This window comes from Elephantulus edwardii, unplaced genomic scaffold (genome assembly GCF_000299155.1).
Source record: "Elephantulus edwardii isolate Elephantulus edwardi_28Jun2011 unplaced genomic scaffold, EleEdw1.0 scaffold00141, whole genome shotgun sequence".
Lineage (NCBI taxonomy): Eukaryota > Metazoa > Chordata > Mammalia > Macroscelidea > Macroscelididae > Elephantulus > Elephantulus edwardii.
Window position 1 is genome coordinate 2,903,966 of NW_006399891.1, and position 26,878 is coordinate 2,930,843.

The window sequence follows — 26,878 nt, forward strand, 5'->3', positions numbered from 1 at the left end:
AGCACTCTCTTGCTGATTATTATTTGTTATTTCTGAGCTTATTATTACTGACCTGGAATTCTGGAGCATTAATTATTAAAAACTTCATAGGTGTCGTTACCAATTTTATAGCAAAGGGGCTGTTTTGTTTCTCATTCCTTGTATAAGGTCTATATAAAACCAAAAGCAGACCAGCTGCCACCAGGTGGATTCTGCCTTATAGCAGCTCCCTAGGACAGAGCAGAGCTGTCCTGAACCACTATGGGGGCAGACTGCCACACCTCTGTCCTGTGGAATGGCTAGGAAGTTGGAACTGATGACCTTTTGGTAAGCAGCCCAGCACTTTTAACTATTGTGCCAATAAGGCCTTATATAAGTTGTTGATTTCCCCCCCTTTCTTGGGCTGCAGAAAGTTGCCAAGCCAGAACTATGACATTAGGCCAGTTTTCCCTCAGTTTGTAATGTTGGTTTTCAGAAATAGCCACTGGAAAAGGAAATTACCTACTGAAAAGAGTCCTAGAAAACGAGGACCAGCTGATGCCAAAACTGACTCAGAACTTGCCATGGCTGTGTCATTAACTGTGTTTTGGAGGTTGGAGGGAGACGGGGGCAGGCTTTTGGCTTGTTTTCTGTCAGCATGATCACAGAGTCATTAAAATAATACTTAGCACCGGGAAGATTCTTCAAAGTGATCTATTAGCTAATTAATCTGTGCCCCAAATCCAGGAAAGTCCTCGTTTTACTTGTGAGAAAACCCAGTAGACAACAGCTAAATGGTGTCCTTAAAGCCTCAACACCTGGTGCCAGTGGCCTAATCCATCACCCATCCACCCCCTCAGAGGAATGCTCTCTCTGGACATTTGACTAGACGTGGTCTGGGGAAAGGGAAAACATGGACAGTTCACATAATGTGTGTGCACGACCTTTCCAAGCTCCAGCTCCTCTCTGTCTATGCCTGTCTTTGTGAAATACTGTGCATCCTGCAGGCTGTATGTATGCTATGTAGCCTGCCTGTGATTCACTGGGAAAAAGAACTTTTTAGTAACATTTACTAAATACATACCACCAAGCCCTATTCTGTCTATCCTGCAGATATTCATTCACTTCATCTTCACAAACTCCATAGAGTAGCTGCTGCCATCTTTCTTGTACAGTTTCCTTCACCCGATAAAGGTACAGTTGAGTAACTTGCCAACATCAAAGCTAATGAGTGATTGAAGTAGAGTCAAACCCAGCTAGGCTGGATTCACTGCTGTGCTCTTCACAATTTTACTTCGACTGCCTCACCACATACATGGACTTAAAGAAATAACTATGCATTGTGGTATGGACTGCTGTTTCAGTTATTTAGAGCTGTTGTCACAGAAGTACTACACATAGTTGACTATAAGAAGCAGAAATTTATTATCTCAGCGTAGAAGGCTGAAGGGCGAATTCAGGGCAGCCAGCTCTAAGAAGAAGGCTTTCTCTCTGTGTGTTGACTCTAGACGCAGGTCTTTCTCTCCTTAAGCGCCTGCTTCTTGGTGATTTTCACACGGCTTGGGATCTCTCTACTTCCATCACTGCCTCCTCACATGCTTGTTTAATCTTTTTTGTGTCTCAAAAGTGATTGACTCAAGATATACACTCTAGTAATTTTGCCTTGTTGCCATAACAAAGACAACTCACTTCTAAATAAGATTTATAACCACAGTCAGAAGTTAAGATTTATAACACACAGATGGGGAAACAGTTCAATCCATAAGAGAACTCGGCAACTCTACCCATTGCCATGGAGTTGGAACCGACTGGTAGCTGACCCTCCCATGGGTTTTGGCGGCAGTAAATCACATGGGAGATGATTGCACATCTTTCTCCCAAGGAGGGGCTGAGCCAGCAGGGAGGTGTCACCTTTGACTTAACAATGTGGTTCCCTACAGACTGCACCACCAGAGCTCCCTAATCGTAACAGAAACCAAGTCACTTCTTATCTTTTTATACTAGATCAGCTTCTTGTTTTGTTTCAGTTTCCTTATTACCACTTTACTAAGAGCAATTTTCTAAAACGAAGATTTCTCATTGTACCATGGATCCCGTTTTCCTTTTACAATGTCTTCATTGACTCCCCCCCCACCCCACCCCCTTTAACTTTTTGTATGAGAGAAAACTACTTGGAGGTAAATGCTAGAAATAGGTGACAATATACAAAACAACTATGAGATTTCATCTCACCCTAGTAATAATAGCAAAATTTAACAGAACAGCAAATGCTGGTGAGGTTGTGGAGAAATGGGAACCCTTATTCACTGTTGGTGGGGGTGTAAAATGGTGCAACCACTGTGGAAGGTGGTATGGAGCTTTCTCAGAAAGTTGCAAATAGAAATACCATTTGACCCAGCAATTCCACTACTGGGAATTTACCCTAAAGAAACTGTAACGACTACCCAAGCAGATATATGCACACCCATGTTTATTGCGACTTTGTTTGCAATAGCAAAGAGCTGGAAACAACTCAAGTGCCCATCAACAAACAAATGGATAGAGAAGCTCTGGTATATTCACACAATGGAATACTATGCTGCATTGAAAAACAAGGAACTCATGAAATATTACACAAAATGGGTGACCCTGGAGGACATTATGCTGAGAGAAAGATCTCAGTCACAAAGGACAAATATGCATAGGACCACTGTTGTAAAATGGGACTGACATCGGGGTTGAGGGAAGACAGAGAAGGAGGGGAGGAATGATGTGTATACTGCATTGAAACAGATGAGGGAGAGAACTGTTTAATAAGTGATAGATTGGGTATTATAATCATGACAGGAGTCCAGAATGAAGGCTGCACAGTGGAGTGGACTTGGGGGGAGGGATTGTATAACGATCAAAGAGTTTTACTTTTCAAGGAGAAGAGTGAATTGGGGTGGGCAGTGAGAAAAGTGCAATAATGAATAAATGGAAACTCTCAGTCTCTCTAAACTTCCATTAAAATTCATAAAAAAAAGAAATAGATCATAATATAGACTTTTTAACTAGACAGGTTTATTTTGTTGCTAGTAAATATGCTTTTTTTAAAAAAAATTAATATTTTTTGTGTGTGTACCATCAAATCAGATCTGACTGGTACAGGAGGAGATTGCCCCTCTTTCTCCAACAGAGTATCTGGTGGATTTGAACTGCCTACCTCTAGGATTGCAGTGCAGTTTCTTGTCACTAGGCCACCAGAGTTCCCTCAGCAAATATGCTATTACTGTTAAACTGCTAAAGTGGAAAGTAATTAGTTGTAGATATCCTCAGCGATACCTTTAAACAGTTAAAAAAGAGAAACCCGAGAAGTCCAGCGTGTTATGAGCGTTTATGTTTGTGTTTATGGCTTAGATGTTTGTATTTGAACAACAAAGAAGACGTGATGAAAATTAATTTCTTAATCTAACTAGCACCTTTGACATAGAAAGCCTTGAGAATTTATGTGTTTATAATTTTAATCTCATTTTCACTGTCATTTATTGACTTTAAAAGAGGTTCTCCTTTCATAAGCACAGATGAGTCTTTTGTGTTCTTGCTAAAGACTTTTGTACAAAATATGAAGTTCATGAATTACCAAAGCAAACATCTTACCTCAGTGATTTCAAGAAGCGATACAAATTCATTATGTTCTTAGAATTGTCTTCAAGTTGGCTCTTCTCTTTTCTTAAACCCATTTAAAGAAACTGTGGTGCATATTTACCTGTTTTCTACAGTTATTTAAATAGCGTCATTTCCCCACCCAGCTGTTTTAGTTAAGCGCGCGCGCGCGCACACACACACACACACACACACACACACACACACACACACACGTTGAAATAACTGCTCAACCAACTTGTCAGCAAATATTTTTTTCTCCCTTCCTTCTTGGTCCAAGTCATGGTCAGATCTCACTGGAGTGCAGTAACTTCTAACTCATCTCCTGACTTTTTCCCCCCATAGCAGCCAGAGGGGTTCTTTCTTTTTTTCTAAAGTCAGATCATGTCATTGTTCTGCTCAGAATTCTCCAGTGATTGCCCAGAATTATAAACAGACTTCTTCATAATGACCTTAGGGCAGGCCCTCCATGGTAGGATGGCTGGCCACTTCTTTGTCCACTCACCACGTTGCTCCAGCTGCACTGACCTTCCTTCAAGTCCCTAAGCTTGTTCTAACCCAAAGCTTTTGCACTTTCTCTTCCCTTTTCTAGAATGCTCACTGCTCAGATCTTCACGTGCCTACTTCCTTCTCTCCCTCTAGGTCTTTGCATAGAAATCCATCCTCTGTTGTATCCAAAACAGCATCTCTGCCCCTTCTCTGACTGCCGTATTCCTCTGTCTTATTGTCTTCACAGCAGTTGGTATTATCTCAGTTATCCTTTGTTTTTCCTGTTTGTCTTTTCATATTTCATTAGAGCAGGTGTCTTACCTTGTGTTGGTTACCACCTTCTCTATAGTGCCTTGAATCATTCTTTATAAAACAGTCTTTATAAAAGAAGGAAGCTTTTGAGGTGCTGGTAAGAAGACAAGGCCATGTACATTAAATACAGTTTTGTATTTTGGCAGGACATTTCCAATCAGGGGCTTTCAGATCTATGATGGGCCCATCCATCTCAGGAGGAGCACTTTTAAAAAATATGTGCCAACTGTGGACAGATACAGCAGTGCGATCGGCTTTCTCATGAAGAATTCCTGGCAGATGACCCCCAGGAATAACATTTCCCTCGTGAAGTTTGGCCCACAGGTAAGTGGTCTTGATAGTTCTTATGTTGTAACTGTGGTGGGAAGGCACATTCCCAGAGACAAAAGCACAAAAAAGCTAAAATGTCATGCTGAGTCTTTATGGCTGAGAGCAGAAGAGCGGTACACGCTGCTCCTAAGTTCATGCAGTTCATTGAACTGTTGAGTTCAAGGTGAGAACAAGTCCCCTGTCACTTGAGGTTGTAGAGCTTCATGAGGGTTAATAGGACATCTATCTAATTTGGTAAAATTGAGCTTGTGGGTTATCTTAATCATACTAAGAGGTTTGGGTGTAAAGACTAGATCCTAGGGTGGCTATTCCTTAGGAAAGGATATCATGCATGAAAGGGTGGAGAATCAACAAAAGAGAGGAAGAACCCCCCATTGAGAAGGATTGACACGGTGACTGCAGCAGTGGGCTCAAGTGTGTCAGAGATGGTGAAGATGGCACAGGATAGGACAGGATTCACATGTGTGGTTCATAAAGTCACGGTGAGTCACACTTAGTGGCACCTAGCAGCAATAACGCAGCACAACTGGGAGCGCTGATGGGGAAGCAGTTATGCTGCCAACCCCAAAGCAGGCAGTTCAAAGCCACCAGCTGCTCTGAGGGAGAAAGATGAGCAGTCTCTTCCATGTAATTTAATCCTCAAAAGACCCCTTGGAAGTTCCCCAATAAGCTGGTTCCAGTTGATGGAAATGAGAGGGATTGACAGGGAGTTTGAAATGGAATTAGCAACAGCACACCAAAGTCTGTGTCTGGTTTATAGCTGAAGCATGTCAGTGTGGTTGGGTGACCTGGCTTCAGAACATGACTCCAGGAAACTGTTAAGAACAAGAGTAGTAGATACCTTCCCACACAGATCTAAAGAGTTCTGGGCACCTCTCCCATGCACAGGGCATCTGATGCGCGTTGCTCATATGGAATTCTCCATAGGCTTCATACCTAGAGCTTAGTGAGTGCTGAGGGTCACACTTTGGTGTGAGATGTTTGCATTTGTTAGGAAACCCTGAAGCAAACGAAAAGAATTTCCATAGAACAAAACATTACTTGGTCCTGTGCTGTTGTCAAAATTGTTGCTGTGTTTGGGTTCATGTTGGAGCAGTTGCACCAGTTCATACCACTGAGGTCTTCCTCTCTTTTACCGACACTCGCCTGTATGGAGCCTGATGTCTGTCTCTAGCAGCTCACTCCTTCTGATAACACATTCAAAGTAAATGAGACAATAGCTTACCATCCTTATTTCTAAGGAAGACTTTGGTTGTATTTCTTCCAGGGTGGGTTTCTTTTTCTTCTGTCAGCCCATGGTATGTTCAGTATTGTTTACTAGTACCAAAATTTGTGTCAGTTCTGCTTCTGTCGTCCTTTTTCCTTTCCTTACTTTCACATGTTGATTGAGAATGCCATGGCTTCCATCAAATGCCGTGGCTTCACACCTCAGTCCTTAAAGTGACTCCTTTGCTTTTTTGTACTTTAATGAGGTCTCTGGTTACAGATTTGCCTCTTGCAAAACCTAGAGATAACAAAATGTTGAAGAAAAACACTAATAAACTAGAACTGACAAGATCATTTTTGAGTGGAATTTTGTATAGAGGAGAGGCAGTAACATAGACCTTTGAACAGCTTCTAGTGATTTTAACCCACTGCAGGCAACTTGAGTCTGACTCACCTCAACCCCCACTGGGTTTCTGAGGTTGGAAGTCGTTATGGGAGAAGACTCTCCTTCGTCCTCCTACAGCGTCCCTGGTGAGTGTTAACTGGGAACCTTTCAGAGAGCGGCCCAGTACTTAACACAACATGTCAAGCCACATGACATTTTCAGTTGCTTCATATGAAAGCCACATGACATTTTCAGTTGCTTCATATGAATATGAGGACTCTGAGAAGCTGACAGAGTAGATGACAGTTCAGGCCCTTTGCCACAAAAGATGTCAAAGAAAGTGAAAATATCATGAATGTGAAAGTTGGGCAGTGAAAAAGGAAGACCAGAGAAGAAGTGATGCCTTTGAATTGTGGATTGGTGAAAAATATTGAATGGACTGCCGAAAGAACAAACAAATCTGTATTAGAGGTACAATCAGAATGCTGCTTAGAAACCAGGATGATATGATAGATATGTCATCTCACGTACCGTGGGCATGTTATCAAGAGGGACCAGTCTTTGGAAGAGACATCATGCTTGGAGAAGTAGAGGGTCCGTGAAGGAGAAGAAGATGCTCCGTGTGAATTGACGCAGTGGGTACGGCAGTGGACTTATGCACACAGACTGTGAGGGTGGTGCAGGTCAGGCGGGGTCTCCTTCTCTGCGTAGAGTTGCTGGAGTCAGAGCCACCAGCTCTATGACCCTAACAACAGCAGTGAATAAAGCAGCGGCCAGCAATTCCAAACTTGTGACTGTCAGATTTGAACTGTACTTATGTATTGGTAGGAAGAGAGAGTCGTATGAACAGAGGACTAAAGTAGAGTGTCCTGAAATGATCAACTAGCTTTGAAGAGAGAACTTAAATGGGTTTTATTCTAACAGATATTTTAAATGCAGGGAGATAACACTGATCTTAAGTACACAGAGTATGACTTTCAACAAATACACACAACTGCGTAACCGCCTCTATTTAACTATTTTGATTTTGGTTACTACAGAGAGTTTTGCCTGGAGCACAAGTGATACTTTTTAATTGAGAGGGTGGGAAGGGTTGGAGAGAGACAAACACTAACATTTGCTGCTTGAATTTTGTAATTCGCTGTAATTTTCCCCCCATGTGTGTCATTAGTTAATGAGGAAATTCAGCTTGATGCCCTAGGAGGCGGTTGAGCCACTCAGGTCTGCTTTATCATCAGGCAGATACAGTGGGATCCTTGCGTGTGTGTTGTCTGAGATGACAAGAGCCCTCCTTTTGTGACATCTTTGCTTTTTTATGTCTGTCAGGTCACTTTGAATGTCTTCTTTGGAAAGCCTGGCCCATGGTTTGAAGATTGTGAGCTCGATGGTGATAAGAACTCCATATTCCATGACGTTGATGGCTCTGTGACAGGATACAAGGATGCTTATGTGGGAAGATTTGACAACTACCTGATCCGCCATCCAAGCTGCGTTAATAGGACCAAGTGGAATGCAGTGGTCTGCAGTGGCAGCTATGCCCAGGTGGGCTCAGCATGCATGTGGCTGCTTCCTCACTGCCCCTCCAGACGCCGTTTGTGATGGATGCTCTCCCTTGTCAGTGTGGGTGCCACTTTCCAAAGCATGGTGTTGCTTAAAGAGAAAGGAAGAATGACCAGGAGTCATAGACACATAGAATTGATTCAAAGTACAGTTCTTCCTTCCTCCATCGTACAAACCTAGCAAGTAGGCTGGCCTCCCAGAGAAAAGAATAATTTGCCATTGGCTCTATAAGGATGGGAGAGAGAATTTGATCAAGACTCTTCCTGGGTCTTTCTTGCCATACTCTGGCTGAGCCTTAGAAGAGACAGTGTTGTTCTCCTTTGATTTTAGGGTCATTAGGCCCACTAAGTGGGACTTCCACCCTTAGGGGTAGAATAATCATTGGTCTTTTGGAAAGTGAGATGAACCCTGCTTTAGGTAGAAGATGTGACCAGAAAGTAGGGACAGGGCTGACAAAGAAAGAATCAATGTAAACACTTCTGATCATATTAAGATAGAATGTCTATGAAAATGGGTAGAGGAGGATACAGGTTGAGAAACACCTTTTAAGATCTAATGACGAGTCCTTATTAACTTGATGGTGCCTTAAGAAGATGAACTGATTTGGGTGTATGGTTAAGAGTAATTCAATGGTACCGATATTTATTGTGTTGAGCTGCTAACCGAGTTACAGGTTCAAATTCACCCTGAGATGCCTTGGAAGAAAGCCTGATGACTGCTGAAAAACCAGCCACTGAAACTTGACTAAAGTCCATTTCTAGTCTGACACACAGGGGTTACTGTTGAGCTGAAGTTGATGCAATATTAGCGGTTTTTGGTTTTTTTTGTTTGTTTTTTTAAATGTATATGAAGGATGCAAAGTGTGGAACCAGAATGCTTGGGTTTGAATTGTTAAATATGAGTCAGGCAAGTTTATTAACCTAAACTGTGCTAATGGAAAGGTTGCCAGTTTGAACCTACCAAGGCCTTCTTTACAGGAGAAAGAAGGGACATTTTCTTTTCTAATTCCACAAAGATTGGCAGCCGTGGACATCCCATTGGAGAGTCCTGCTCTGTCCAAGAGGGTCTGTATAAGTCAAAATCAACCAGGAGTTACTATTTCTTGGTTTTGATGCCTGGGAGCAATGAGACTATTGTTGCTTTCTCATGAAGCTACTGTCAAATGAATGAATGAATACATGCAAAGCCATCACCATAGGACCAGGTACTTAGTGAATGCCTTCTGCTGTTAATATTATTTGAAAAGCAAGACTCTTAAAGTTGCAAAGATGATTTTAATAGTAATATTTGTATAGGTTGAAGAAACAGTAGGATGGAGGTACTAGGTATCTAGAATTCTGGAGGCAGCAACTTTACACTTTAGAGAGTAAATTGGTAGGTTTTAATAACAGACACTTCAGCTGCTTACCATAAATTTGATAGTTCGAGTCCACCCACCGACACATAAGAAGAGCTTGGTGGTGTGCTGCTGAGAAATCAGCCAGTAGAAATAACTTTTGAGAACAGTTCTACTGACACATGGGTTGGAGTCACCTTGTTAGCAGCTGATTTATTTCAACTTAGAATCATGATTACACATCCTGAGCATATTGTGGTGCTTAAAAACAAACCAAAGAAATGCCTCCAGCTTTAAAACTGTAGATTTTTATCTACAGACAAAATAGAAGGGCTTAAATGTGTATAGGACTGGAAAGAGTTTCCAATTTGTTTTCATGAAATACTGACTGCTTTGTTGTGGAATTTTTCTTTTCTTCCTTTCCTTGAGCAAAAAATAGGTAATACTTGCCTGATGCTTTGGCAGTGGAAGTTGAGGGGACAGGATATTACAAGGAAAAGATAGAAAATTAATGACAGTGTAATGAAAGTGGAAGGAATATGAAAGGAATTTCCTCCCACTCATTATGTTTTTAATTGAGTTGCCAACCTCAAATTCTGTTGCCCCATCAAGATTTGTTGTTTGCTATTGAAATGGAACTGATTCATAAATAACCCTCCAGCAGGTTTTCTGAAGCTGTAAAATAACACCAGAGGAAACTGGCTCTCTTTTCTCCCACGGAGCAGCTGGTGGATTTGAACTACGTGCTTTTGAGTTGGCAGTGAAAATCCAGAATTAAAAGAAGGCAAAACATAAACAAGCTTTTCGTTCTTTTGTAGATATAGTTCTAGTAAAATTTCTTGCCAGCTACTTGTGTTCATGTATATTTGTCTTATATTGGCTAGTGCTTACTAAAAAAAAAAAAAAGTATGTATTTAAATCTGTGTGCTCATAATAGCAATTAACTTTATATAAACTATAATTGTTACTCTACAGGTATGTACTACTCCAACATTTACTCCATAGCTTACTTAATTCTTTGGATTTCTGATATGTTTGAGAGTATAAGAATGAATATGCATCTCACAGAGCAGAGTAGTAATTCTATTTTATTTATAGATGAAGACAGAGACTCAAGTTGTCTTCTCCTTCCCAGGAGGTTCTGAGAATGGTGAGGCCACACGTCAGAACTCAGACCTGACTGCTTGCCACAGATTCTGTCCTGAGAATGTCACCTTTGGGCCAGACGTGCAGTGCCTTTTTGATAAGAACCTCTGTTGACTCAGAGCTCTAGGTTGAATCTCCATATCTGCTTCACTAGAAATGTGTCTCTGTAATGATCACAGCAACATAAATTCCCAGTCATGTGTCTGCTGCCACAGGCGGTTGCTGGGATTTGGAATTGACTTGGAGGCACTCAGTAATTGCAAAGAAACTTGAACGTCCTCTTGTGGATGAGTTTTTGAGGATTTATGCTATTTACAGCTTCTGAAAAGCTCATTGGAAGGTTAGCTATTACTTGGTTGCAACTCGGTGGAAATGAGAGAGAGATTGGTTACAAAATATTGCTTTGTTTTAGGAACATGGTTTTGAGGTTTTGGAGAATTTTTTTGAAAGGTTTTGTTTTTGGAATGGCACGTGGTCGCGATTCAGATACCACTGGAATAAATTCAGAATTTTCAAATTTGTCTCAGTTTAAGTTTTTTCCAGCTTCTTCTAGAGCCCCTTTTTTTTTTTTTGGTGGAAAAAGGACTTTGGCTGATGTAGGTCATGGAAAATTGAAAATCAAAGCCCTAGGAATGCTTAAATTCTCCCTCCCGTAGTTTATCGGGAAGTCTTTTGGGTTTGGTTAGAGGGTTTCAGTTTTCATATTAATTTGCAGATTTTTTTATATGTGTGTTTTTCGGATTGAGAGAATGCTTTGACAAGCTCTGTAAGCCACAGAGGTTTTACATTCTGATGAATAAGCTGGCCGCTGTGGTGGAAGAGATCGTAAAGGTCTTGGCTAGAATGATGCATGATCTGTTTTTACCATTTCAGAATGGACAAGCTGCCTCACAAGTGTCTCCTAGTGAGATGTTGGCTACCGTTCATTTATCTGGTGTACATCATCCAATCTGAATAATATCTTTGCAAAGTAGTGACCCTTAACTTTGTTCTGGAAATGTGTGCTTATCTACCTCTTCCTGCCCCTCTCTTTAATCCTTGCTTGTGTTTTGAAGGTCTATGTGCAGACGTGGAGCACACAGAATCTTACTATGACCATTGCTCGAGATGAATATCCATCCCACCCAATGGTGCTGCGGGGTATTAACCAGAAGGCTGCCTTCCCGCAATACCAGCCCGTGATCATGCTGCAGAAGGGCTACACCATCCACTGGAATGGCCCAGCACCCCGGACTGCTTTCCTATACCTCGTAAACTTCAACAAGTATGGCTCTATGACTCTTATTTCTAAAAGGCACAGTTTAGTGGAGAGAAAAAAATAACTTTAATGAGCTTTTTTGTTATTAGTTGTTGTTGAGTCAGTTCCGCCAGTCTTTTGAGGAGTAGTTGTTATGTACTGTTAAGTTGCCTTGACTCATAGCAACACTGTGCTCAGTAGCGCTGAACCTTGTCCTGTTCAATCTCAGTATCACTGACACACCTACTACTATTACCCCGATTACTCTGTCAATCCATTTCATCCAGGATCTTCCTCTCCTGCGCTGTCTCTCCACCCTTCTAAGCATGATATCCTTCTCCAAGGACTGGTCGGTCCTTCCTTCTACATGCCCACAATATGTGAGACAAAACTTTTAAGTTCTTGCCTCTAAGAAGCAACTTGGTTTGATGGGTATCCCAGTGCTTAACTGTTTTCACCACTCACGGAGCCCTCTAATAAGCAAAAAAGGAGTGAAGAATACGAAGCTTGTGTACTTAGCGCCTCTTGTTGTAGAGAGATTTTTCATTTCCTATTGATGGATTTAAGATATTTTACAAATAGAATCTCATAATTTTAAAAGCACTCGTTGGAAAAACTTCTGTAGAAATAAATTCTTATTGCATATAGAAAGCCTTTAATGATAAATTTTAAGTTTTCAGAATCTTTGATTTCCTATAGCTGGGATAGAAAGAAAATTTTGTCAGATGTTTCAGCTAGTCACTTTACCTGGAAAAAGTGAAGGATTTGAGAGGCCAAGTTTGCACTTGACAGACAGTGTTGTGACTGATTAGTAATCTCTGCCATAGGCATGAGGCAGGTCTGAAGGTGTGAACGTCAGCTCTTCATCACCCTGGATTTATGCATCTGTTCCTTCATGATTTCTCAATGATATCGCAATATTTTACTAGCTAATCTTTTGAAAAATACTGGATTAGGTCGTAGGCTCTTTTTGTGTTAACTCGTTCAAATGTTTGCTGTGCTACAGTTGATGAAGAATAAAGATGAATGAGAAAAAATACATGTCCTTCAGAGGTTTATAGATGTAAGTAGAAAAACATTCAAAAATATATAAATAAACCATTTGTAATGGGCAAAGTTTGAGCAACTAATTCTGACTAATGGACTTGGCCAGTCTACCCTGCAGAAGTGGTTCTGACTCTGTGATCAGTCTTGTTATAGGAGTCTGTACGCATTCAGATTCTATCCAAAAAGTTGGCAGTTCACATATATTTTTAGGTGCCTCAGAAGAGAGACCTAGTTTTCCTCTGAGAGTAGAGCCATTGCAAACTCTATGGAGCACAGTTTTCCTTTGATATCCATAGAGTTGCCATGAATTGGTATCATCCTGATTGCAACTCATTTGGGCAAATTCTGCTCAGGGAGGGAATGATGGATTCATTGTGCTTAGTTAGGTAGACGAAATGACTTGTTCTCATCTCCTTTAACATGCTCTTGTTTTCTATGCTCTCTCTGTAAAATAGCTACCTCATTGATCCCATTCCTCAACCTGAAATTCCCAGGATTCATCCCTGACTTTTCCTATATCTCATCATCAACCAAACCCTGCATATTTTTCTCTTTAATGCCATTCAGCTTTCTTCTTAACACCTCTCATGTTTGACTGATTTTAGGCCTTCATTATCTTTTGCTAGACTGTCAATATTGCCATGGGAAAGTCTGCTGTTAGGGATCCCTCCAAAGTACTGAAGAGCAATGGTGTCTCTTTGGAGACCAAGGTGTGTCTGATACAGGCCATGGTCTTTGCTATCACTTGTTATGCATCAGAGAGTTGGACAATGACTAAGGAGGACAGAAGGAGAATTAACGCCTTTGAGCTTTGGTGCTGGAGAAGAGTATTGAGGGTACCATGGACTGCTAGGAAAACAAACAGATTCATCCTGGAAAGGGTCAAACTGGGCTTCTCCTTGGAGGCAAGGATTCTGAGGCTCCGTCTAACATACTTTGGACATGTTGCAAGGAGGGACAGGTCCTTGGAGAGGGACATCATGCTTGGTAGGGTGGAGGGACAGCGCAGAAGGGGAAGGCCCGCTATGAGGCAGACTGATTCAGTGATTGGGGTAATTGTGATAGGTGTGTCAGAGACGGTGCAATTGGCACAAGACAGAGCAGAGTTTAGGGCTGTTGTACATCGGGTCGCTATGAGTTGCAAGCAACTCGATGGCACATAACAACAACAGACTATCTATAGTCTTCTACTTGGTCTCCCCACTTCCAGTCCTTAGTCCACTTATGCTCAGGGTGAGGCATGGAAAAGCCCTCCTGATAACAGCTATCTTTTTATGAGCTGTAGCGAAGTCAGTGAGAGAAACAATGATTGTCAGAGAGAGAGAGGAGCAAAGGGAAATTTCAAAGAGTGAAATAATCCACAGAGTTGCATGAAGCAGAGTAATGAACGTGAAGGGAGATGTAACAGTTAAATGGTATGCAGAGTTCTGGATGTTCCGGCTATAGCTATTGATTTTTAATATAATGGGCAGAGAAAATGGTGTTAAAGGAGAAGAGCCGAGCCCTAAGTTGATAAACTATGAAAATCTACACGGGTGTAAAATTCATTCATCTGTTCCTTCTACAAATAATTAGCTAGAATTTAATAAAAATTACATGGTGGTCAGAGTCAAGCAGAGGAAATGGGTGTTTTTTTTCCCTTAATGCAGTTTAACTGTGGGAGGTCACACATTTTGTCATAGTGCAACTGCAAAAATAAACTTTAAAAGTTGTAAAAGTTATTATGTATTCATGATACAAATGAAAGAGAAAAACATAAAGGAAAAAGGGTTGAAGGACTCTCCAGTGCTGCTAGTCAAAGTGGGGCCCGGTACACAGTTTGGAGTGTTCCCCCTCCTGCCCACCCTGAAGTGTTCTCACTCATTGTGTGAATGTATTGTGACATATGTAAGGATCTCTGCTGCTGTAGCCCCTAGAAAGTCGCACTGCTAATCCAAAGGCCATGCTGCTTTTGACAATTTGAATCTATTAGTGGCCTTATGGAAGGGAGATGGGCAGTCTCCTCGTATGCGATTTACAGCCTTGGAAGCCTAGTAGAGGTCAACTGTGAGTTGGGACCGACTCATTGGCAGTGAGGGAGAGAGATGATGCATGACTGCATCTTCCTCTCCAGGGAGCTAAGCTACTGCCCCAAAGGCAGCCCATTCGGATCCACCAGCAGCTCTGTGGGAGAAGACAGGCAGTCTCGTTCCCAAAAGCTCACTGGAGCAGCAGCTATGAGTTGGCTTCACCTTGATGGCAATTAGTTTGAGTTTTGGGGTTATTTGTTTGAACTGTCTAGAGGGAAAATGAAGAATGAGGTTTCTTGGTGGTTATGGGCCAGAGGGAAGAGGAAGGGCAGGATTTAGTGTCTAAGGAGGGTTCAGTTTGTTTTTAAGATGATGAAAAGAATTTTTTTCCCCTTTATTGTAATTTGGGTGAAAGTCTCCAAAGCCACTTGGTTTTTCATTCAACCATTCACGCACCTTTTGTTTTCTAACATTAATTACAGTACCCATGATATAATTACATTCTTCCTACTTCCTTGCTGTAATCCTCATTCCCATTAATCCTTCTATCCCACCCCTTCCTGGCTTTAGGGCAAATGCTGGGCAGCTTTTCCTGTTTTGATCTTACATGGTTCTAAGGATCACGTGCCTGTCTGGGTTGCTGATCACCTTCAAGCTACATACCTGCTGTTTGATTTGGAGGCTCCGGGGACCTAGTCTATAGGGGTTGTGCTGCTGACCCAAAGGCCTCAGGTGGTTTATATCCACCAGTGACTCCAAGGTGGAGAAGTGGGCAGGCCCCTCTTGTGCGATTTTCAGCCTACAAAAACTATTGGGAGATCAACAGTGAGCCAGCCCTGACTTGATGGCAGTGAGCTTGAAAGTGTTTTGGATTGTTTGACTGAAAATTTAGCCAAGGGGTGAGTTTTGTTCCAAGCTCGGCAGTCTCTGTAAGATCAATAAACCTGGTCTTTTTTGTGGTTTTGAGTGTTATTCTCCATTTTCCTGCACACTTTCCCAGGACCTGCCCCAACCTTCTACTTTGGTGCCCCTTAGAGTGGTCAACATTGGTTGCCGGACACTGTCTTGCTCCTGTCTCAGGGTGATGGAGCGTGGCCCTTTAGTTCTTTGCACTAATTCCATATGCCTGTACTTTCTTCACGCTTCTTCTTTGTCCTGGGCAGGGAGAGGCCTGTTGTTGCAACTTAGATGGCTCCTTGCTAGCTTTTGAGAACCACCCCCTACTGCTCAGCCCGGAGAGTGTACAGCATTGCCTTTGCGGATTGCCTTGTGCCAATGACCTTGATGTTCTTTAAGACTGTGGTCTTAAGAACTCAGAACCAATAACTCATTCCCTCAGGGGATGAAAATGGATGAAATGGATGGTGTCAGTGGTTAAACAACACCAGGGATGCCCAAAGGTCATTGACCTGCACACTTACCGATGGTTAAACGGGCAAAGGTTTGCTTAGCATTTTTTACTATATTAAAAACCAAAAGAAGATACCAGAACACAACTGAATGGAGTTTTTGTTGTCACTCCCTCCTAGGAATGACTGGATCCGAGTGGGCCTCTGCTATCCAGCGAGCACAAGCTTCCAGGTGACCTTTGGCTTTCTACAGCGGCAGAATGGCTCTCTGTCCAGAATGGAAGATTATGAGCCTGTCCAGTCTCTGGAAGAGCTGCAGAGGAAGCAGTCCGAGAGGAAGTTCTATTTTGACTCCAAAACTGGGTAATTCAGTGGAATGGAGGGTGGTGGATTCTTGCTGTTTTTCTTTAATGGTGAAATTACTAGTTCTTTGGAGTAACTAAGAATAGGCCATGATGGGATGGTGCTTAAAGCAGCTGCTGCAGGATAATTCTGTGCACATCACCATTAGAGGCTTAGCGAGGAGAACGAGAATGACTTGTAATTATAGTTGTCAGTAGGGACTGAGAGAAAATGTTTGCCGTGTACCTATTAAGGCAATTTAGGGAGAAATTATCCTTGTCGGTAAAGAACTGCTAGGCCAAATTGGAAATTAAAAGAATTATTTTTCATAATAACTCTTAAAATGATTATTTATGTAAGATCTTGTTCCTATTTTAGAAGTACATTCTTCTTCCTATTAACTTGAAAGCTGTCTCAGTTTACCTTGTGTTTCTCAAAATCACTGTATAACCTTGGCATATCTGCTGCCAGCTTTCTCTAGGCTGCGTCTTTCCACTTTTTAATTCTAATCCTATTCTCCTGGGGTGCTGGTGGCTCTGCCTGCTTTTCCCAGTTACAGTCTGTCAGCCTCTGGGTTCTGGTGGGCTCCATCTTCTGTACTTTTTCAGCAAGGAGCATGCTCCTTCAGTGACCATTTCTTTAGCTGACATTTCTGCTATGTGTCTCTGCCTAGGGATTATAAGGATTCTAACATCAATAAGACACATTTCTTAAATTCTGAGCATTCATAATACATTGAAGAATTTAGTGATTAAGTTAGTAAGCAAAAGGTAAGTTTTGCAGTGAGATATTCAGTGGGATTTACAGGGTTCAGGTTTAGGCAGCCAGTGTCAGCCCAACAAGATGACTCTGGACCATTGAGGAGTAAGTAAGTAAGAGGTGATGGAAGCCTGGATGGATGACACAAGCAGTTCCAGGCAGAGGGAACAATGTCTACAGATGCATGGAGGCATGTAAGAACGGGGCATGGCGTGATCAGAGCAGAGAGGCAGAGTGGAGTAAGATTGACTTGTTTTTGTTGTTAAATGCTGTTGAGTCCAAGCGTGATCTCCTTTTCCAAGGAACAGCCTCTTCTAACAGCATGTCCAAAATATGTGAGATGAAGCTTCACCACCTTTGCTTCCAAGGAACAAGATTGATGAGGGCCATCAAAATTGGGGTTCAGTCATTAAATGCCATGTAACCCTTAGATTAACTTGCACCTTACTGTCCAGTGACTCTCCAGCAGCCTGGGTGATGAGCTTAAATATTCTCTCCATAATTTTCATTTATAATTGGATTTATGATTACATGAAATTTATTCAGTACTTTACAGGAGTACATTTTCACAGAAAGAAGTGGAATATCGAAATTATAAGGGCTGTCTGATGACATCCAGTAGGATTAATGCTTAAACATGTAAAAAGATGGAAACTAGTTTCTAGTCCTGGTGGGACTGGTTCTGTGTTGTGGTTCTGCTTCTCTGAGGTGTAAATCTTATTATTTTTAATCCTCTTCATTTTGACTCTTAATTATATGTGTATATCTCAGTGATTATGTAATTGTCTAATCATGGCCCTTGTCATTCCTTGCATGTATGTATTAAAATTACTGGATGTTAGGACAGTGACTGATTTTTATTTCTCACTTGCAACTTTGCATGGTGCACTGACATAGTATTGACTGTCATAGTTTGACTTCCTGGTCTCCAGCAATCAATCCCATTTGATCTAGTCCTTTAGAATCTTGCCTTCCTTCTGGCTCTGAGGGATCAGATTCACTGACAGATGTTGGATCACTGCCTGAAAGTTAGACTTGGTTTCATCTTGGCAGTGGGAGGATAATCCAGAACGGGTGGGATTGTTCATTTTGCCTTCTTTTGGCCCCGGCACAGATGGAAGGACCCCAAGACCATCTGCTCTTGGTAAACATCACAGGAACTGATTTGAAACGATATCTTGGCCTTAGCTGAACAAGTCAGAATTTCTCTTTTTATTATTCCAGCTTTGTGCCTTAAACCAAAATGATTTATGAACCTCTCCAAAAAATAGAATAAACCACATTAATTTACTGAATCCTAAGCTCAGCACCAGTATCAAGTTTTCCAAGGAATTTTTCAGCCAACCCAAATTCCATCCTCCCAAATTACCTTATTGGGCTAATTCAAACCAGAAATCAAATTTGATACCTTCCAGAACTACTGAAGCAGGAGATCCAAATATTATCTAACATCTTAGTACATTCAACTTAGGTCACTAGTCGTAGAGAAAGATAACCAATTGTATTCATGGGTAGGTTTCTTTAGTTTTTAAAGACAGACATCACTTTTTAAGAGGAGGATCATTTTGACATTGAGTCTTATTTGAGGAAGTTCCCAAGTTTCTGAGACTAAATCTGATACCAAGTGGGTTATTTGTGCTTTGTGCAGGTTACTGTTTTTGTATCTCAAAGCCAAAGGTAGCAGAGATGGCCACAGTTACTGTTCATCTCAGGGATGTGAACGAGTCAAGATCCAAGCAACGACAGACTCGAAAGACATCAGTAACTGCATGGCCCAAGCATATCCCCAGTATTATCAAAAGCCGTCAGCAGTCAAGCAGATGCCCGCCATGCTTTCTGGACCCTGCCGAGGCTGTGGCACCAGACAGGTAAACGGGGCAGAAAGGAAAAGCAGAGGCTCCTTGACAGTAGGAATGGCCTTGGAAATGTTTGTGTTACGATTTTCTATGCATTGGATGATTTCTTCTGACAGTTGACTCTTTCTAAAATATAATGTTCATCCGAAGCAAATTAGTGTTGTGTACATGGTTAATGTACTCGGCTTATCTCTGCTAGCAGTCTGTAGTGCTGCTAACACACAGGTGGTGACTCTGGTGGTTTGAATCCACGAGCTGCTCCAGTGGAGAAAGATGGGTACTTTCCTCCTATGTGATTATAGTCTCTGAAAACCCTCAGGAGGGTCAGCTTTGAGTTGGTTCTGAATTGATGGCGTTGAGTTTATAAACCAAATGGTTGGAGGTATGAGTCCACCCACTGGTACTGCAGAAGAAAGGCCTGAAAGTCCGTCTACATCCAAAAAAATCAGCCATTGAAAGCTTGCCTCTGACACTTATGGGGCCAGTAATCAATGAGGATTCTACCTGATTTGAAATTAGAAGTTAATACATCAGTTGTCATCTTTCTCAGTTATGCAATTTTATTACATACTATTTTCTGGTTTACATGCCAGTGGTATATATATATATATATATGTGTGTGTGTGTGTGTGTGTGTGTGTATAAAATAGTTGGTTTGACATGTGATGTGAAGTTTCCTCTTCAGAAAGTGCAGCTCTTGTGCAAATTGGCAGAAAGGCACCCTTAGTTTCCAAGCATATGTTGTCATATTTATTTATTTGTAACTCAAAGTGAAAATGCTCCCAATTTGTCATTCTTTTGACTACCTTTCAGACCTTGAGAAAGCATGACCAGTGAAAGTAAACCAAGATGAGCTAAAAATCAGGCATTTGGGAGAGTTCCAAAGCTATTTATTTAGGCCAATTCCAAGTGAAAAAAAGAGCAGATGTTACCCTGACTTGTAAATTAATCTTTACATAAATATGGGCAGAGAGAACCAATTTTTGGACCAACAGCACCAGCGTCCCTTGAGAAGTTTTTGATAAAAGTACACATTCTTGGGCTCTACCCAGCCTGCCTGAATCAGAAACTGGAGGTGGGGTCCAGTAATATGTGTTCACAAGACCCCCAGGGCACTCTCATATTTACACATTGAGGTTCATTGAGCACAGTACGCCGTTGCCGAGTTGGAACGAACTCCTAGCTGACCCTCCAGAAGGTTTTCAGACACTAAATCACACAGGAGGAGATAATCCTTCTTTCCTGCTTGGAACCACAGTGAATTGAAACCGCCAGAGCCACCACCTATGTGTCAGCAGCCTGACTCCCGCACACTACACACCCAGAGCTCCCTGACACGTTTGAGCAAGGAGATTACTTTATAAAGCAACAATTCTTTCTTTTTTTTTCTTTTTCTTTCATGTCTGAAAAATATGGAACGCAATTGCCACAAGCTGCATACTGTCGGTAATTATGGGGAATGGCCTCATAAATCTTCCCCCTTCTCATTTCTTATCTAAGTAGTTTGAGGAAACAAAAACTTCTTTTCTGCTGCATAAGTTCTTTATTTTTCTTTCATTTCACCCACTGGTAGCACTGGTAAGAGCAGAGAAAGATGGATGAATGTTTCCATTAGAGTGTGTAATAAATATTTTTACGGTGGCAATTTCACTATCACAGTAATACTGATCTTTCATACCTACCCTTCAACTGCCCTTAGTCTCCAGTGCAACTAAAACCAAAAGTAAGAATTGTGCCCTTGAGGAAGAGAAGTGGGCCTGTTCTTGCTTGCCCTGTGTAAGGCTGCACAGTGAAAGTGGTGTTTTAAGGTCGGCTTTGTGGGGAAGTAATGTCTCCAAGCCTAATTCTTAGATTGGCTTTGTCAAGAAAGAACTTCATTGCTGAAGAGACATATAATTTATAATAAAATTTGAATATATAAAATTAATGAGCTTTTGCTGTCTGGAAGTATTCTAGACCTCTGTTGTTAAATGTGTTGTTGTTATTGTTGATTGCCATCTAGTGGAGCATGACTCATACTAACCATATGAGCAAAAGGCCTGAAGCCTTTCTATAACTATCAACACTTACCAAAGTTCATAGAATTTCCAGAGGCATGCTGCTTAAGAAGTGGATGCCATAGGCAATAATACTTAGCATTTTGTATTCTTTATGTCTGAAACACTGATCATAACTCATTTTTAAATAATTTATTGATTAAACATTTTGCATTATTGCCAACATTTAAAGTATCTGGGAACATCACTTTTATTTGGAAGTTTTGGAGATTTCCCCCACCCATTTCAAGAGTGTGTGTGTGTGTGTATACACACGCACGCACACACACACACACACACACACACACACACACACACACAGGGTCGCTATGAGTCGCAGGCGACTCGACAGCACATAACAACAACATATTTATATATATATATATATACATACATACATATATACATACATACATACATATATATTAGGAGGAAGTAGAAAAAGTCATATAAATTTTTCTTTCAAACTATAGAGCCTTCAAAGAATGCCTGCCTGGACTGTGAATACTTAATATGATTACTATGAAATTCATAATTGAGTTACAAGGATGATAGACTTTTAAAGTATTGTATTGTATGAGAGTAAAAGTGTACTTAAAGAAGAGAGAATCTTTGGGGAAGGGATAGGAGATGGGCTTTTTTAATTTATTGAGCTGAGTTAGATACCCTTGGAATTGGGACCCAGCAGTGTAGATACAAGAGCAGCATCTGCAAAGGCCAAGTGAGAGCAGAGTAGAGGAAGTGCTTCTGAGGAAAGGCATGTGGGTAAACAGTGCGAAATCAGGACTTATAAGATGTGATTCCGTTTACAGGAGGACATTGTATGTTAAGAAAAAGAGTTTCTATCTGGTAATGTAGAAGTCCACTAGAATCTTTAAACAGGGTGATGTTTATTATCTACCCTTCTTCCCTCAATATTACCATGACTGGGCCCCAGTTTAGGAATATTTATTGGATCAAGGCCTTGTAAAGGGTTATGACTTGTTGTTGTTAAGTATGTATTTTATAACTTTCATAATTTTTCTTTATATTGTGGAGAAAAATGCACACAAAACATTTATCACTTTAGCAATATTTACCTATAGAAGTCAGTTGTCTGGAGAACATTCTTCAAGTTGAATAAACATCATCACTACCCTTTCCCAGTTTATTCCATTATCCATAACAAATGCTATGTTGTGACTGGAAATATGTTCTTAAAAATATGTGTTGTAAATCTGATACTCTGTGTCTGTGATTATGATCCCACTTGGAAATGCGATGTCTCTCTTATGTTAATGAGGCAAGATTGCAGCTGATCAGAGTAGAGATGAAGAAACAGAGATACTAAAATAGTGAAGATCATGAGATGAGGCTCAGAACAGACAGAGAAAACCCTCCAGAGCTTGATTCAGGCATCTAGCCTCTTAATTAGTGATACTTTCCCATGTGTTGAAGTCACTTTCTAGTGTATCTCTATTCTCTCTTTTCTTTCTCCCTCCCACTGTGGTAACCACTGATAGTCTGGTTTATATATATTTCAATCTTTCATGTAAGCACAATCCCAGATATATGACTTTTTTATGAATTGTTTACAAAGATTTAAATAGAAAGCATATATGATAAGTCATTTACTGAATTTCTTTTAATAACCTGGTAATTATAAATGGTTTAGAAAACTGAGATCATGCATTTGCCATGTTAAACCTACATCAAAAAGAACGCCAGGTACTGGGAAGATGTTTGCTACAAGTTCAGAACACATTGACTATCTGTGATATGTCATCTTATTTTGAGGGACCTTTTGGAGAAAGGTGTGTTAACATAAATGTGGAACTTCTGTGTTGTCTAGGTGGTGTTTACTAGTGATCCTCATAAAAGCTACCTCCCAGTGCAATTCCAGTCACCCAGTAAAGCTGATATTCAACGTGGAAACCCAACTGTTATCTCTGTAAGTAACACTATTGCAGCCTTTGCTGGTGGTTTGTGTGTGTGTGTGTGTGTGTGTGTGTGTGTGTGTGCTGGTACCACACATTCCCTCTGGCTAAGTATTCACTTGTTGATGATCATTTTTTATTACTTCTTGGCAGTACAATAGAAGTGTAAATACCTCCTACATATTTGCATTTATAAGTAATATTATTCTTCCCTCCCCCTCAGGAGAGTGCATTTGCTAATTTTAGAGCTAATGCTGAAATTTGTTAACATTTCACTCTGTAGTAGGAATGCTACAGGTGAGGCGGATTCATTTTCTATAAGAGAACAGGCATTTTTGCTTAAAAGAAGTTTTCCTAGTAATCAATATATTGGAAGCAGGAGTGGCATCCACTTCCTACACAACATGTCTCTGGAAATGACGAATTTTGAGAAATGACAATAGTTCTAGAAAGGCTTAATTCTTTTGTTCATAGGGTCTCTATGAGTCATGCTTGATGGCAATCACCACCACCAACAATCAACATATATATATAGAGAGAGCTTTGGTGGCCTAGTGGAGAGAATCTGCGGGGCAATCCTGAAGGCATGCAGTTCGAATCCGCGGGAGGATGGGCAATCTCCTCCTGTGTAGTTAACTGCCTCTGCAAACCCACTGGAGGATCAGCTATGGGTCGGTTCTGACTCAATGGTACACAACTACCACAACAACAATTCGTATAGTGAAAACTGTGCTTAACCTGCCTTTTTGGAACTTAAGCTCCCAAACTGATTGTGAAAAATGTGGGAAATAAAAGTTGCAGTATCTTGAGCATTTTTTTTCGTTTCTATTTTAAAGCTGCATTGCCTCATTTTTTTAAAAGATGTATCAGATGCAAATTATTGTCTTCTCTCAGTAACTTAATAGAAATAGTCTCAGTGTCAAAATTAGAATTGGATTTAGAGCCAAAATAGTCACGTAATCCATTTTCCCACTGTCTGTGGTATCAGTGGTTATTGTGCTGGCCTGCTCGCCGAAAAGTCAGATATTTGAGCTTTCTCTTTGAGGCTTTAGAACAAAAGCCATTTAGGTTTATTTCTGAAAACTCATTCACTGAAGATGCTACAGAACATGTCTCTTCTTTGACACACACAGGCTCATAATGAGTAAGAATTGACCTCATGGAAAGTGGGTTTCGTGTCTTTTCCAGACCACGTCTCAGCTTGTCTAAAATTGGATTGACCTGGGGCTATCCTACAAAGAGTTTGTTGGTTAACAGATTTCTAGCCTGTTAACTAGTAGCCAGCCAGAGCCTCAGCCCGGTCTCCCCTGATCTCTTTCAGAATCCAGGTTTTCTTAACCCTCATGGGTAGCATCCCTGCTCCACAGATACGCAGATAAAAATGAAAGTTTAATTTTTTACACCTCTGAATTAATACTGTTCCTTAAATGTAATTCTGAGATTCCTTAATCTGTTTCTACTCCTCCTGTTTCAGCAGACACACGCTTTGTAATAAGTTCGTTCTGTGATTTTAGTGACACGCAGGTGGTTAGGGCATGCAGGTGGTTAGGACACCTGGTTGGTTAGGGCATGCGGTTGATTAGGGCACGCAGGTGGTTAGGGCACTTGGTTGGTTAAGGCATGTGGTTGATTAGGGCACACAGGTGGTTAGGGCAGCATCTCAGTGAAGCCAGCTGCATGTGCACCTGCTGACGAGGTGGTAGAAGCTTGTTATTAAAGGCAAGTGGTAAGTGCTTGAGCCCATTGCTCTGCTAGTAGTTAAGGAAGATGCTGTCTTACAAAAAGAAAGCAGCTAAGGCAGGCTGCACCCAGGGTCTGAGACATTTAAAAAATGTCTTTGCTGTGTATGGAGGAATTGGGACTCAAGAGAGCATGGAGCGCCATGTTTTCTTTCTTCATTACCACTGCAGTTTACGTGTTCAAACATGTTCAAATAAGTGAATCACTTTAAGCCATTCCTGATACAAAGTGATACTGTTCCCTCAGCAATTTTTAGAATTATCCACTGGATTAGAGCAAAAGCCGTTTTGAATTTTCTCAGATCTCTTCCAAAACAAACCGAACTCAATGCCATAGAGTCCACGTACATGAGGGAAGGTAGAGTGCTGCGAGCATTTACTCTTCGTGGCCTTTGTGTCTGTGGATGTGTTTTGCTGTCTAGTTGGAACCGGCTCATAGCCAATTCTCCACTGGACTTCCAAGGCTGTAAATCGCACAGGAGGTGATTACTCACCTTTCTTCCACGTAGCCGCTCATGGATTTAAGTGTGTGGAGGGGTGGGTCAGCTGTCCACCTGATTCCCTTGGACCACTCTGCCAGAGCTCCCCTATTGCTGGCCATTTGTTGTTGTTACGTGCTGTCAGTCCCTTAGCATAGTTGATATTTTTCACATCATGAGTTGAAGCAGAGCCTATGGGTTTAAGTGTATGTTGATTTGTCTTCCAGTCTAGTCAGTGTTGATTTTCCCTGCTTCTAATGGAATAATTAAGGAATGACATCCAGAAATGCCTAGAATTTACAAATTAGTCATGTAAAGAAGATGACTGTGGAAATTCCAGCTTGCACTTTGTGAAACAAAATATAGTGGTGCCCTCTGGCTCAAGTCCTGGTAATATTATTACCACTTTTCTGTTTGCATTTCTGAGGAGTGGAGGAGATAAGGCAGTCTGAGCCCTGTGATATTTCAGCCTGAAATGCTAATGAGGGGGATGGATTATGTAGATGGCATGATAAATAGATTAATAGATTTCTGAATCCATTTGGACTGTAAGTGAGCTTTCTGGGCAGCAGTACAGGGGATCCTTCTGTTTCCTGGGCTCTGCAACAGCTTGATCCCTGGATTACAAATCTTGGCCCATGATGGGGAAGTAGTCCAGAGGGGGCTGTGCTAAGAACTCAAAGCCTGTGTGTGTCTCCGGTGGTTTGAATCCACCCGTGGCTTGGGGGAAGAAGAGGGCAGTCTCCTGTTGTGGTTTACAGCCTTAAACCCAGAGGGAGGTCTCTGAGTCAGAACCAACTCAGGCGCAGTTTGCTTGAGTTTTGCATTTGACCCTGATGAGAGAGTACCTGGGTGAGAATGAAGAGGACTGAGGAATCACTGAGCCTATCTGAGTGGAGGCTGTCTTTCTGTGTCCTGTCAGAGAAGATTATCCACAGGCACGATTTCCATATGTTTACAGGGAGATAGCAAATGGAATAATAGAACGTACACTTTGAGTTCTGGAAATATATATTATATATGTGTTCAGAAGATAGAAAGGGCTGGAAACTTAAGTCATCCTGGAAGTGCACCACGCTGGTGATCACACTGTGGCCCATGTTCTTGTGTTCTAGGTGAACGGCACTGACTTCCCCTTCCGAAGCGCTGGGGTCCTCCTCCTCGTGCTGGATGCCTGCAGCGTTCCATTCCGGTTGATAGAAAGGAAGTTTTTCTCTCATGCTGATGCCATTCACTTGGAAGAGTATTTAAAAACAAGGATCCCTTCAAGGTAGGAGAGGCTTCCTTTGTAACAACAGCAAGACATTACTTGTAGTGTGTGGGATGGAATCCCCTAAAGAGATGACAAACAGCATTGGTTTGTTAACACACTCATTCTCTGGGCATTTAGAGCTCCGTGAAAAGAATCCATTCAGCTCATCTGGATGCCAGTGTGGGCTCGGCTGCTGATCATGCATTTAAAAAGCCATAACGAATTGCTGTCAAGTTGGAATTACCTCCTGATAATCTCATGTATGTCAGATCAATCCCTCTGTGAGGTTTTCAGCACTGATTTTTTATAAACAGATTGCCAGACCTTTTTTCCCAGGTCCCTCTGGATGCATTTGGGCCAGCACCCAGTCATATTAACTGCATCACCCAGAGATTCCATGATCATGGATAAGGCACCGTTTCTCAATGGCAAGAACTTCAGTGGTTAGAAGATTTTGCAAACAATGGGAAGGTTCTTAGGAGAAAAGCTCAATCACTTGGAATTTTTTTTT

General features: G+C 41.3%; 1 protein-coding gene across 1 annotated transcript in view; it reads left to right on the forward strand.

The window, feature by feature from the left end:
• The window catches only part of TMEM2 (transmembrane protein 2), a 111,833-nt gene that overhangs the window by 77,673 nt on the left and 7,282 nt on the right, over positions 1-26,878 (forward strand). Inside the window, exons 16-22 of the mRNA XM_006894422.1 lie at positions 4,530-4,707; positions 7,631-7,846; positions 11,402-11,610; positions 16,169-16,351; positions 18,738-18,957; positions 22,813-22,911; positions 26,231-26,385. Coding sequence (XP_006894484.1) covers positions 4,530-4,707; positions 7,631-7,846; positions 11,402-11,610; positions 16,169-16,351; positions 18,738-18,957; positions 22,813-22,911; positions 26,231-26,385 — 1,260 coding nt within the window. The remainder of the gene's footprint in view (positions 1-4,529; positions 4,708-7,630; positions 7,847-11,401; positions 11,611-16,168; positions 16,352-18,737; positions 18,958-22,812; positions 22,912-26,230; positions 26,386-26,878) is intronic.